The sequence below is a fragment of the Perca flavescens genome, chromosome 9 (assembly GCF_004354835.1).
Source record: "Perca flavescens isolate YP-PL-M2 chromosome 9, PFLA_1.0, whole genome shotgun sequence".
NCBI classification, from domain to species: Eukaryota; Metazoa; Chordata; class Actinopteri; order Perciformes; family Percidae; genus Perca; species Perca flavescens.
The window spans coordinates 35,161,518-35,175,742 of NC_041339.1; the positions used below are offsets into that span (position 1 = coordinate 35,161,518).

At 43.5% G+C, this 14,225-nt stretch overlaps 1 protein-coding gene across 3 annotated transcripts in view; it reads right to left on the minus strand.

The window, feature by feature from the left end:
• Positions 1 to 274: 274 nt before the first annotated feature.
• Positions 275 to 14,225, minus strand: part of pde4dip (phosphodiesterase 4D interacting protein) — a 176,335-nt gene continuing 162,384 nt past the window's right edge. For all 3 annotated transcript variants that reach the window (XM_028586807.1, XM_028586806.1, XM_028586805.1), the window contains 13 exons: positions 13,698 to 13,967; positions 11,891 to 12,022; positions 11,263 to 11,382; positions 10,923 to 11,079; positions 10,297 to 10,421; positions 10,037 to 10,159; positions 8,671 to 8,763; positions 6,875 to 7,062; positions 6,013 to 6,144; positions 5,307 to 5,445; positions 4,941 to 4,987; positions 3,036 to 3,162; positions 275 to 1,102 (listed from right to left, as the gene is read on the minus strand). In XM_028586807.1, the coding sequence (XP_028442608.1) occupies positions 960 to 1,102; positions 3,036 to 3,162; positions 4,941 to 4,987; positions 5,307 to 5,445; positions 6,013 to 6,144; positions 6,875 to 7,062; positions 8,671 to 8,763; positions 10,037 to 10,159; positions 10,297 to 10,421; positions 10,923 to 11,079; positions 11,263 to 11,382; positions 11,891 to 12,022; positions 13,698 to 13,967 (1,796 nt within the window). In that variant the 3' untranslated portion in view covers positions 275 to 959. The remainder of the gene's footprint in view (positions 1,103 to 3,035; positions 3,163 to 4,940; positions 4,988 to 5,306; positions 5,446 to 6,012; positions 6,145 to 6,874; positions 7,063 to 8,670; positions 8,764 to 10,036; positions 10,160 to 10,296; positions 10,422 to 10,922; positions 11,080 to 11,262; positions 11,383 to 11,890; positions 12,023 to 13,697; positions 13,968 to 14,225) is intronic.

Below are 14,225 nucleotides of genomic sequence, written 5' to 3' on the forward strand. Positions count from 1 at the left end.
CGTGACGTATGTCATGCGCATGTGCAACAAGAGGGGAGACAAAAACAACTATCGGCTTAGCATCGCTAGCGTTAGCCTTAGCCAAGTCCTTCACCACTAACGGAGCGAGCTGGAAAATCAAACTGTTCCTGAACCCCGTGGGGAGGAGGACCACGACACCATGGCCACCAACACAACTCAGCAAAGATTGGTCTTGCTCGGGCTTTAACTTCTGGATATTCGGCGGCGCTGCTACAACAGACCGAATGGCTTCGCTCGCATCTTTCTCCGCCGCCATTACAGAACTACAACTCAAACTAGCGCACAACCTCAACATCATCGTTCTCAGCATTACTAATCTTGAATCATAGTTTTTAGTAGAGTTCACAGAATCAAAAGACCATATTTCCCCAGTAACAGAACTTTTGACTTTGCGGTCCAGTCCAGTCAGAGAAACTGAGGCAAAACGACATAAAGTTGAAGTTACTTTAAAAACCCCAAAAGATTCGGGGCTGGAGACCTAGAAGCCAACCCCCTCACTGTGCCCCTGTGTCACTGTTTTCCTGTGCCAAGAAGGCCACACAAGAGCAGCTCCACATTAAAAACAGAACATGTAGAATCATCAGACCTGGACTCAACAGTTGCTAAGAGCCCCAAAACTGTTTCAAATCTGTTTTCCTATTTGTAGAATTTAGATTTTATCTGTGAAAATGAAAAAAAAGGCTTAATCCAAAGTTGTGAATCATAAACCAACTCCAGCCAAACTCAGTCTGGTCTCATATAAATGAGAGGAAACGCTTCAGTTGTTGGCCTCAACCAATCATAAAACAATCATTCACATTCATAAAGTATCATGAACCTGCAGGACTCTAACAACAAACTCCGACAGACAGACAGCACACAACTGAAAGGTTTCTCCAGATAATAAGAGAGACAGAATCTCCATCATTTTCCATCAGTTTGAAGAATGAGAGGGTGCACTACAGGAAGGCTGACTGCAGGGGGCGCTGGAGCTGAGCCCGTCCTGGGACAGCAGAGGAAGAGGAGGAGGAGGATGCCTGAGGCTTCATGACACCCCAACCAGGAGAGAAGGCGAGCTCACAGAAACCTCCTGTGTTTTCACCTTCAAACACAAAAAGAGGAGAGTTTTACATTTGCGGTATTTCTGCACAACTTGCTGAGTGTCCGAGCAGAAAAATCTTTCATAAAACATTCTCTCAAATTGGTAATAACAAAGATACTTTAAAACAAAAGATAGCGCATTTCAAGCAGCGCTAAGGCCTCCTGCACACTGCCTGCGGGGCATGAGCGTGGCGTTTCTGTTGCGTGGCGGCTGCGTGGCTTTTTCTGTCTTTACACACCAGAAAGGTGTCTGACGCAGCGCTGCTGCTGCTGCTAACCTTGTCTGGACACAAGTATGTTTCCCATTGATAAAATGAAATGTTATACATAACCAATATACAGTACAGGCCAAAAGTCTGGACACACCTTCTCATTCAATGCGTTTCCTTTTTATTTTCATGACTATTTACATTGTAGATTCTCACTGAAGGCATCAAAACTATGAATGAACACATATGGAATTATGTACTTAACAAAAAAGTGTGAAATAACTGAAAATATGTCTTATATTTTAGATTCTTCAAAGTAGCCACCCTTTGCTTTTTTATTAATAAGGGAAAAACTTCCACTAATGAACCCTGACAAAGCACACCTGTGAAGGTCAAACCATTTCAGGTGACTACCTCATGAAGCTCATTGAGAGAACACCAAGGGTTTGCAGAGTTATCAAAAAAAGCAAAGGGTGGCTACTTTGAAGAATCTAAAATATAAGACATGTTTTCAGTTATTTCACACTTTTTTGTTAAGTACATAATTCCATATGTGTTCATTCATAGTTTTGATGCCTTCAGTGAGAATCTAAAATGTAAATAGTCATGAAAATAAAAAGGAAACGCATTGAATGAGAAGGTGTGTCCAAACTTTTGGCCTGTACTGTATACTAATCTGATTACTGCAAAGACAACGTTGGCAGTATTGACGGCAAAATAGGCTCCATAATATTTTGTTCTGTGTTGACAGGTGCAATATATCAAAACAAACATGTACGCACTGAATGACGATGTAATATGAACGATGTAAACTGTGAGTGAGTGAGTGATAGATTCCTGAAGTGGAGAGTGTTTTTATGATGTGAGTAAAGTAATGCTTTCATGTATTATTTGTGTATATATTTTATGAACTTTTGTAAGTTTAACTTAAGTGTCCAGGGACTGCGGGTGGAAATTAGCATTTTTTTGCTATAACCTGCCACATGACATGTCTTCTTTTTTATACTAATGTTTTTTGTGCATTGTCCCTGATCAAATAAATAAATAAATATTTGAAAATCAATAATTATTTATTATAATTTCTTTAAATTACATTTATATATCTGCATTTATGTCAAACTCTCGAGACTCTCAAACATCAAAATGTCATTTATTAAATGTATTTGTGTCTAAATGACATATAAACATCTTTTCCTATTCTATTTTGCCTGGAAACGCTTCCAACACGCTTGCGTGTCGTGTGAAAAATAGGCGTCGCTCCTATTTCTAGCATGCACGCGTTTTCGCACCTGAGAAGTGCGTGTCACGCAGGCAGTGTGCAAGCTGTAACCTGTTAACAAGGGAGCCAAAACACAAACGGACACGCCATGCAGCCAGTTTGCAGGAGCCCTTATGGTGTGAAACAGTACACACTTCCTGTCTTCTAAATGGGCGTGTCTGTTGTCATAATGTGTGTACCATCAGCTGTTTGCTCGTACATGTGCATCCCTGTGTGTGAGGGTTAGTAGAGCAAGACACACACAAAAAAACATCTCTCCATAGCAACACTAGTGGTCACACACACGTCGAAGGGTGCCTTTAAAGTCCAACTGAAATCACAAAGTCATCTCTGAAACAGCTATACATGCAAAACAGTTTTTAATACAAGCGTTTTCATTCAATCATTTCATCAAAAAGCAAGCGGCTTCATGTTAGAAAGGACCGTAAACGGTCAGGGGAGCGTACCTTTACCAGGCCAGGGGTACGAGGAAGAAGAGGAGGGTGAGAAAGAGGAAGAGGAAGGGGAGGGAAAAGAGGAGGACGAGGGGGAGGAAGAGGCACGGCGGAGGGAGGAAATCCTGAGCTGGTTCTCCTGAGGAGTCTCAGCAGGAGTCAGAGGAAAGAGAAACAGCAGGAGAGAGGTGAGAGGCTGGTACAACTTCCACTGATCCACATCTGATTATCTGAGTCAGTGGGGTCAGGGGGACCCCAGGGGTCCTTTATGGCAGTGTTTCTCAAATGGGGGTCCCCCTAGGAGTACTTTGGAGGACTGCACGGGGTACATGTCCCCCTAGGGGTACTTTGTAGAGTTTAGATTCTCTGCCCGAGCCCGACCCGAGCCCGGCCCGAAGGACCCTTGATCAAGCATTTGTGTTTTTTTTAATCATTACTTTAGCCTAATTGGGTGGGGAGAGAGCTATGCCATAATCAGAACTATTATCTATTTAGGCCAAAGTAACAAATGTGTCCAAAAAGTTACACAAGTTGGACTACAGTTACAAAATACAAAATGTGTCATGTGCGGAGTCTCCTCCTCTCGCACGCATCACACCGGGGCTGCGGGCTGTATGGTGGAGCTTAAGTGCAACATGGAGCTTGAAGATGTAAAGAAAAAAAGAAAAACAGGAGAATTACCTTTGAGCAAGTTTGGAGGAAAGTCGGAGGTATGGAACCATTTTAAACAAGTCGTGGGAAGTGACAACATATGTGTTGGCTTTGTTGAGTGCATTAAGTGCGGCCGCAGTTCGCCTATGACAGCAAATAAAACGGGGACGTGGATGATGAACAGACACATGAAGCAGGCTCGCCACGGCAGAAAAGATGATAGTCAGCCTTCAACCTCCTCTTTTGTTACTTCTCCAAGCGTAGGCTCCCCCTGAGGGCGAGGCAAGCGGGCCAGCCCTCACAGAGAAATACGTTGAGTTTTTTACTTTTCTTCATTCAGATCCATTTGCGATCCGTTCCATTCTGAATAAACAAACAGCGCTGTTTTCATGCTTCGGTCCTGTTGCATTATTCATTAAGATCATTTTAAACAGATTTTTGCAGTTCAAACAACTCTGAATTGTAGTTGAGAATATCAGTTATAACGGCCCACGGATTAAAAACGTGTTGGGTTGAAATCGGGCTTGGGCGCATAATTCCAGTTAATGTGTCGGGCCGGGCCGGGCTCGGACACAACGTGCACGGGCTCGGGCTGGATCGGGCTTGATTTTTTGGGCCCGAACGAAGCTCTAGTACTTTGGAGGACTGCAGTGGGTACATGACAAAGGCTGGAGTTACTTCTGTCTTTTTTTTTTCTCCAAAGTTTGTCGCTTTTTTTGAAGGTTTTGTCACTTGTTTTAACCTATTCTTGTCTTTCTTCCTTACTTTTTTTCTACTGTCTTTTTCTTCTTCAAAGTTTTTGTCACTTTTTTCAAAGTTGGGGGGTTGATATCGCCACTTTTGAGCAAAATTGAAAGTTGAAAACACTGAATTTTTTCCACAACAACTTGTGCCTTTTCTGCATCAAGTTAAGGTGCAAATGTATTTATTTATTGAAAGGAAATTATAATTAAAACTACATAAAAATATAGTTTTTTGTTGGGGTTGCACTGGCCAGTTTTGATTACTGGGGGGGTTGTAATCGCCTATTTACACAATGACCAAATGTCTGACTCTTCTGGTCTCAGTTTCATACACCTTCTGTAAGAAAACATAAAAGTATAAATCCTATCAGATGGGGGTAAAATCTTATCAACTGGGGGCCCCGGGGTCTACGTTGAGTTTAATGGTCCTTCACGTGAAGATGTTTGGGAACCACTGATCTAAGTTATTCTCTCCTGCTAGGAATAAAAGCTTTTGTTATACTGAAAACCGCAATGAACTCACCTGTAAGTTTGTCTTCGCTTTACTCAACACGTCCCGTGTTCTCGACACTTTAAACACACACACACACACACACACACACACACACACACACACACACACACACACACACACACACACACACACATTAGTCCAGAAAATAATCAACAGATTAATTAACAATGAAAACAATCGTTAGTCTCCTCTCTAATCTGTAGTGACTAAGCAAATACATAAGGACAGTCAGTTCTGTTTTTTTTTTTATTACCGAATACATTACTGAAAGAATTCCAGGGTTTATTTTATGTTTTAATATGATGATGAAAAACAATATGATAAAAGATGGTATTATATGATCTTGAAGAAAGAGCGGGAGGATGAGAGACTCACGTTGGTTGACTATAAAGTGCTCCATGCTATCTTTGGTGCGGTTGGAGCTCTTGACTCTCTCCATGGCGTCCTTGAGAGCTTGTTCTTGCTCTGAGAGCCTCAGACGGAGAGAGACGACCTCCTCCCTCAGAGACGGATCCTGTAGAGACACACACACACACACACACACACACAAATGTTTAGTGTCTGTCTCCACTAGGGCTGTTGGAACGAATTCCGAAAGTTAAATAGTAAAAAAATCAATACTATTCGAATGCTGAAATTACTATTCGAATGTGACTTTTTTTTATAAATATGTTAGCTAACGTTAGCTAATGTCCCTCAAAAGTTGAATCCAGACAACTTTATGCAAATGAAGAGCGGCCGGCTCGCTTAAAAATGTTTTCAGAAACGCGTTTCGGTGAACTATTTTTGTAAAATACAAGATCGTATTCTGAACGAGCCGCCATTATGGTCGGTTTTGAAATTCAGGAGCAGCCAGCCCCACGTGACGCACTTGTCCAATCAGCTGCAGCCATCGCTTTTTTAGGAGGGTGTAGACGGTTTTCTTTGCTTGTCAGTGGTCATTGAAGAGCAACTGATGGCAAGCCAACTAGCGTGCAATGCTGGGAAGCGGGGAGATCCCGTCTGTGAAAACAACGCGTATACGGACATGTACCGTTACATCCCATCAGACTCTGTAACGCCGCGAGGCGCCGGTCCTGACCTGTTTGGTTTCCTCAGAGTTTGGCAGAGCTGCTCTCCAGAACATCTGGAGCATCGAGTCGGCCTCCTCCAGTATCTGTCGCAGGCTTTTAGTGTCAGACAGCAGCTTCCTGACGGATCCTGAGTCTGAAGGCTGAAACACAAAACAAAATGTTAAAGCAGCTATTCAATGAGAAAGGTATGTTGAGTTTTGAAGACCTAAGAGCTAGTTTTGAGGTCCCCAGGACATCCTTCTTCTTGTATCTGCGCTTAAGATCAGCACTAAAATGTTATGGAGTGCCATGGGGAAACAGTCTTGAGCCGCACCCAGTCATTAAATGGTTCGTTGATTTTCCTGTGATAGGATTATTGTCCAAGATCTATGCCAAACTGAAGCAAGTCTCCATAGGAGAACTCCCAATAGCAAGGAAATGGGAGAGAGAGCTGAGTCCTGAGGGGAACGCAATTAATTGGGACAACATTTCCCACTGTTCCAAGAACCCAAGCAAAAGCTCCAATTTAAATCCTGTTTTTACCAGAGATGCTCTTATAAGTTCTCTTTGCACTGAAGTATTGACGGCAGTGTGGGCAGCGATCCAATAAATTACTGTATGTAATGTTGCAGTTCATTAATATTTCAGTAGAGATTTTATTTTCCCCAAGGTCTATTTTGTAATTGAATCATGTCATATTCCACACTGTTGTTTCTTGTAAAAGGGTTGTTAGACAATCAACATCTCCAGCCTCTCAGAAGTCTCAATACGAAATATCTTTTTTTTTAGGGTGCTATAGTGGTAATATACAGATTTGCACATGGACACATTTTTACGCAAAACAAAACTCATGTCTATAATGATAATTTAAATCTGGGCTTTAAAGCTCACCTGATGAAGGCTGAACTCCTGTGTCCCACCCAGGGAATACAGGACGGTCTCCATCTTGCGGAGGAGAGCGCTGCCCTGCAGGATCTGCTGCTGCAGAGCCTTGAAGTCATCAATGTGGCCCACTGCATGGGCGCCATGACGTTTGGCGAATGAGCCGTCTGAGGCTTGACCCTGCAGGGTGGAGGCTGCTGGGAAGGAAAACAAGAGAATTAGGAACAAGGGGCGACATAGAGACATGTGAGCTCTACTGTATGTGCTGCTATGTGATATACAGTATGGAGGTAAGAACATGCAATAATGGAATATAAGGGCTCCTGCACACTGCCTGCGTGGCTTGAGCGTGTCAGCTGCGTGGCGTGTCCGTTTTTATTTCGGCTCCCACGTTAACAAGTTAGAGCATGAACACTGCCTGCGTGACACGCACGACTCAGCACGTAGGACCGACGCCTATTTTTCACGCGACACTCAAGCCTGTTGGAAGCGTTTCCAGGCAAACTACAATAGGAAAAGATGATTATATGTCAGAAATAAAGGGGGAGTTCTCTGCGCTTCTGCAGACCACAACAATCCGGTGCAACCAAGGCAGGACAAAACAGAATAAATAGCAAAAAATTGCCGGTGAAACACGGATGTTTCGATGTATAGTTACATTTTCATCAGAGTCCTTGTCAAGGCAATTTTTTGATGTTTATATGTCATTTTGACACAAATACATATTAATAAATGACATTTTGATGTTTGAAAGTCAACAGATATATAAATGTAATAAAAAAAAAAAAAAAGATTGCTTTTCAACAAGGGTGATCCAAATCACGTGACTTTTTTGTAGCTGAAACATACATGTTTACAGACAAGGCCAGCAGCAGCGCCACGTCAGACACGTTTCTGGTGTACAAACACGTAGAAAACGCCACGCAGCCGCCACCCAGCTGATACGCAACAGAAACGCCACGCTCACGCTGCACAAGCAGTGTGCAGGAGCCCTAAGTGTGCTACGTTTACATGCCCACTAATATTTCACTATTATTCGGAATATGGCAATATTTTCAGTGATTTAAACAGCATATTTTGCTTGAATATTTCGAAAGCCTTTATCCCGAACTTAGCATTTTCCGATTAGGACACGCGTGATATGTCGGTATTATTTTAGGAGCATTCTTTGTACATGTATGCAGCACATTCTGCGTCTCAATCAGGGTTTTTACTGCAGTTTGTGACGGTTTATGGCTTCTTGCCTGTTTATGGTTTACGGTCAGCTCTGTGCGTTGCTATGGTTGCTGTACACAAACCAACCAGCCGACAGTTTGCAGGGCTGCGGTAGAGATGCACGGCCAAAAGAAAAGAAGGAGGAACACAGCTACTTTTAAACAATATCAAAGACTTGGTTATGAACAGGTTTTTGGATATGCACAAACATCTCAACGCCTTCCTTTTCAAGAAGCTGGTTGGAGGAATGAAAGAGGGACGCTTGTGTTCGCACGGTCCAACAAGTCATCAACCGGTGGAAAACTTTGAAAAAGTCATACTTTGCACGCCTGCATGTAACCAGGAATATTAGTGGAATATACATTTTCATTATTCATGTAAACGGCTTATTCAGATATATATTGGAATAATGCCAAAAACCTGAATAATATGTGCATGTAAACATTGGAATAAAAAGAGAATCCGATACGTTAATGAACACCAAAAAGGTAGTCGATATCAGGAGGTAAAGGAGATGGACTGGGATGCTGTCATAAGTAAATATTAACTGTGTACTCAGTTTATCAGAGTGTTGAATGTGAGCTTCTCACCTCCGGTTTCTGCTGCATGTTTCTGCGCAGGATGAAGAGGAGAGGAAGGACTGACGAGTCCAGTGTCTCTCACGGGTGGGGACGGGACGCTTTCTGTGGAGGAAGATTTCCATCAGAGCTGAGGCTTCTTATTATGACCTAGGGCCCTATCTTGCACCCAGCGCGGCGCAGCGCAAAGCCTGAAGTTGTCAATTTCCCGTCCAGCGCCCGCGTCGTTTAAATAGCAAACGCACCTGCGCCCATCGTTGCGCCCATGGGCTGGTATTACAGGGAGGTGTGTTCAGGTGCATTCTGGGCGTGCTAGTCTTACAGGGAGGTGTGTTCAGGTGCATTCTGGGCGTGCTGGTCTTACAGGGAGGTGTGTTCAGGTGCATTCTGGGCGTTCTGGTCTTACAGGGAGGTGTGTTCAGGTGCATTTTGGGCGTTCTGGTCTTACAGGGCGGTGTGTTCAGGTGCATTCTGGGCGTGCTGGTCTTACAGGGCGGTGTGTTCAGGTGCATTCTGGGCGTGCTGGTCTTACAGGGAGGTGTGTTCAGGTGCATTCTGAGTGTGCTGGTCTTACAAGAAGGTGTGGTCTTACAGGGAGGTGTGTTCAGGTGCATTCTGGGCGTGCTGGTCTTACAGGGAGGTGTGTTCAGGTGCATTCTGGGCGTATTGCTATCTTGAGGCAGCGGGAAGTAATGGCGCCATTGACCAACAAAAACCTGGTCTAAAGTCAATAACGCAGCATTTCATTGTTATTTTAACAGAGCATTAGTAAAATGCTCCTAGGCTCGTGCACAGCGCGTGCACACTATGCTTGTTACACACACAGGGACGCACAGCAGCACACACACACACACATGCAGAAGATTACAAATAAAAAAATTACGGTGCAAATCCTCCATCATAACAGCAATGCTCCAAGGTCCAAACGCGCCTGGCTTTTAAAGGGAATGGGATATGATCTCTGATTGGTTGATTGCATGTTACGCCCAAAACACACCTCTGATTAATGAAGACACTAAGTACAACCCTTTAGGACCATGCATCCGGCGCACAGACCCTTTTTTCCGCCGTCAAACTAGCAAAAGTGGATTTGGACACGCCCTAAACACACCTGCACCAGGTGCATCACGCCGTGCGCTTCGATCGTTAAAATAGGGCCCTCTCTGTTATTGAGCTCCAAAACAATCAAGAGTAATTTTCGCAAGAGGCTGCCAGATGGGCCGGGACGATTTTGCCCTGAATTGGATTCTTTCACTATACATGGGTGCCCGATTCGATTTGTATGGCAATGTTCATTTATTGCGATTCGCAAAAGAAAATCAAGATACATACCCCCTGCCCCCCCCCCTCCCCAACCCCTACTTTCGGACATACTGACCGTTGAAGAGCTGTCTCCTGGATGGAGGCTGTCCGCTCAGCTGCTGCTCCAGCTGAACGTGCAGCTCTCTGGGGTCAAAGGTCGCAGCGCTAGGTCCAAGTTTGGCTTCTTTACTGGCCTGACCTGCTCGGAAACACACGGACACGCAGAGGAGTTATACAAAGGGTTTTTTGCAGATGCCGGGGGGGGCTCTGTACAAAAAAGAAAAACTAAAAGAAATAAGAGCTCTCTGGAAGTTCGTATAGAAACTAAACAAATACCTGCGTGCGTGTTTGTGGCGACTTCACACGCTCGGCGCTGCACCTGCAGCTCGCACTGAAGAGAGAGGACCAGACTGCGGCTCTCACAGAGCTGCTGCTGGACCACGCTCACCTCGTGCTGCAGTCTATGAAAACACACACACACACACATGACATTTTTATATATTAAGCAACTGTTAATTGCAATAAAAAAACAGCTAATTTGCACTTCCTTTTCAAAAAATGTCCTTACCCGCCAGGTCGTAAACTAGTCCTCACAAAGTACATGAACACACACATATTAATATCTGGCTGCATATGAGCATTAAATATTAAAATATCATTTGAATATTACAAATAAATGAAATTCAAATGGTATTATAGAGGAAGATTGACAGCTCTAGTCTCCACACACACACACACACACACACACACACACACACACACACACACACACACAGACAGAGGAAATGTTTAGTGTCTCTCTCCACACACTAACACACACACACACACACACACACACACACACACACACACACACACACACACACATACAGACAGAGGAAATGTTTAGTGTCTCTCTCCACACACTAACACACACACACACACACACACACACACACACACACACACACACACACACACACCTGTTGATGGCTTCCTGGTTCTTCTGCCTGTCCTGTTTCAGTTGTGTAATCTCGAGCCTGCGAGCTTCAGTCTCCGTTTGCAGCTTCCTGCTTTGCTCCGCCCACCTCTCTGCCTCTAGCTCCGCCTTCTTCAGATGCTCCGCCTCCTTGGTGCTCTCTGCAGGGAACACAGGACATCACACTTTTTACACTGTTACATTACATGACAGTACAGAAGTTATTTTAACCCTGAATCGAACCAAAACTGTCGATGACTTTTGTCATTAAAAGCTGTGAATCTGCTGAACACAACTGGATCTGGTTCTCTCTGAAGGTTCAGGTGTTGAGTATCCGACTGTACCTCTGGAGGCCTGCTTCAGCTGGCTCTGCAGGCTGACGTTCTCCTCCTTCAGGAGTCGGATCTCACTGGAGAGCTGGCCGGCCGAGTCCAGACCCTGGATGTAGATGTTAGTAGGAGCACCTGGAGAGGACAGGGAGACGTCAGCCAGCTCATGTTTAGCATGTGTGTGCGTTAATGAAATCTCTAGAGTGAAAGTATTTACCGACTGGATATTTTCCTACCAAACTACGTATCCTTTTCTAGCTTTTTGACCCATTAACAGCTTCTTTCAAGGAAATCATTAGAAAAATTCCAGAGACTTGTAAAACAAAACCGCCCACGTTATTGTGTGTGTGTGTGTGTGGTATGTGCATGCGTGTGTGCGCGTGCGTTTGAGTGTGTGTGTCTGTTTGCGTGTGTCTGTGTTTGCGTGTGTGTGTACATGTGTGTGTGCATGTGCATGTGTGTGTGTGCATGTGTGTGCGTGCTTGTGTGTGTGCATGTGCATATGTGTGTGCATGTGCATGTTTGTGTGTGTGTGTGTGTGTGTGTGTGTGTGTGTGTGTGTGTGTGTGTGTGTGTGCATGTTTGTTTGTGTGTGTGTGTGTGTGTGTGTGTGTGTGTGTGTGTGTGTGTGTGTGCGTGTTACCTTTCTCAGTGGCGGTGAGGGCCAGTCTCTCCTCCAGCTGCTGTCGGAGGCGCTCGTTGGTCTGGATGGAGTCCTCCAGTCTCTGTCTCAGACTCCTGATCTCTCTCAGATGCTCCTTCATCAGGTCTGAACCTACACAAACACAAATCATCCTCTGCTGTTACACATCGCTCTTCTTTGAAACAATACCAAATACAGAAAAGGATGAATCTAAGCAACACAAGTACTAAAGGTAAAGGACCAAATCAGGGTTGTTGCGCATTTGGTTTGAATTATGGCCTTCCAGCAGCTTCCCACGGTGTAAAGATCTTTCCCTTTCCTAGAGCTGCAAAGATTAATCGATTAGTTGTCCACTTTTAAATTAATCGCCAGCTACTTTAAAAATCGATTAACCCTTGGGCTGTCTTCCTGTCGACCATGCAACGTTTTTTTTTTCTGGGTCAAAATTTTTGTTGTTCTTTTTCGACATTTGTCACTTTTTCTGGCCTTTTTGTCGAGTTTATTTCAAGTTTTTTGGCACTTTTTACGATGTTTTTGACGATTTTTTTTCTGCGCTTTTATTGAAGTTTTCGTCGATGTTAATGCATTTCTGAAGATTTTTTCCGGAATATTTGACAGATTTTTTTCAAATTCTATAAAATTTCTCTGATTGCAGCTTTTTAAATGTGATTATTTTTCAAGTTTCTTCTCTCCTCTGTGACATTAAACTTAATATCTTTGAGTTGAGGACAAAACAAGACATTTGAGGATGTCGAGAAAATAATCAACAATGAAAATAATAAATGAAAACAGTATTTCTGTTTCTTTTAAAAAAGAAATGGAAGTCATAGAATTAGTGCTGTGGAAAATCACATTATGCTAAATGTCAGCTACGAGCGTGCAACTTATTCCATCCTCACTGAAAGTTTTTACCTGGCTTTTATTAGCAATCAGTATTTGTTTAAGCTAACAATGGCTTTCATTACAGACTCATATTAAATACTGGCTTTTATTTAAAGTGCTCATATTATGCTCATTTTCAAGTTCATAATTGTATTTAGAGGTTGTACCAGAATAGATTTGCATGGTTAAATTTTACAAAAACACCATATTTTTGTCGTACTGCACATTGCTGCAGCTCCTCTTTTCACCCTGTGTGTTGAGCCTTCTGTTTTAGCTACAGAGTGAGACATCTCACTTCTGTTCCATCTTTGTTGGGAGTCGCACATGTGCAGTAGCTAGGTAAGGACTACTAGCCAGTCAGAAGCAGAGTATGAGGGCCCTGACAGTACCTAGGTAAGGACTACTAGCCAGTCAGAAGCAGAGTATGAGGGCGTGCTATGCTAGCAGCTAGGAGAGCATTATAAGGTGTGTTACAAAGTGACCACGTTTGTCTCTGAAGTAAAGGCTGGACTACTATAGAGCTGTTTGGAGCAGTTTGTGAACAGTGGTTTCTGTTGGAGATGGGAAATGCCTTTGGGCTTTTTCACTTTGCTAGGGACTGCAGATGAAAATTAGCCTGTATGGCTAAATCTGGCACATTTACATGTTGGACCTTGTACTCGTGTTGATTAATGTGCATTGTCCCTTTCAATAAAGAAATAAAAATAAAAAAGATATATGACACAATAAAGGAAAGGGAAAATGCCAAAAAGCATAATATGAGCACTTTAAGATTGAACAGGGATCTGTCAAAGTAATCATACTGAAACATAAACAACAAAAGGGAATCTAAGCCCAAAGGTCCACTTATTCGTTTTTAGAGCTTTCATCCGCATCTCATGGTCTTCGCTGCAGGAAACAGAGCTGGATGTAACTGAGCGTGTACCTGTGTTGCTGGTGCCTGATTGGTACCCCGAGGATCCCGAAGACAGGTCAGCTCCGAGTCTCACTGCCCGGTTACCGTAGCTCATATCCCACAATGCACTGCTCTCCAGCAGACTGGCCCCAGCCTTCAACGCGGAGCCGGTGTCCAGGCCGCTGCTGAAAGGTGACGGCCGGTATCCGTTGTAGGAGAGAGGCGGGAAGGCAGAGGAGTCGGGCTGCTGCTGGGCGAACGGGAAACCCTGGGGAGGTTTGGACTGGGGAGTGGAAAACCCTGGAGACGAAGATTAAAATCAAATATTTAAATGAAATATCAGTTAATAAAGGAAAGGAACACTGCACTGCAAAGTCTGAAAGACACTTAACCCTTGTGTTGTCTTCCTGTCGATCAAGAACTTGTGTTCCTAGCGGGTCTCAATTGAAAATGAACTTTTTGTGGCGCTTTTTCTGACATTTTTGTCATTTGTTTTTAATGCTTTTGGCGTTTTTTAAAACATTTTATCACTTTTTTCAACACTTTTTAAAATGTATG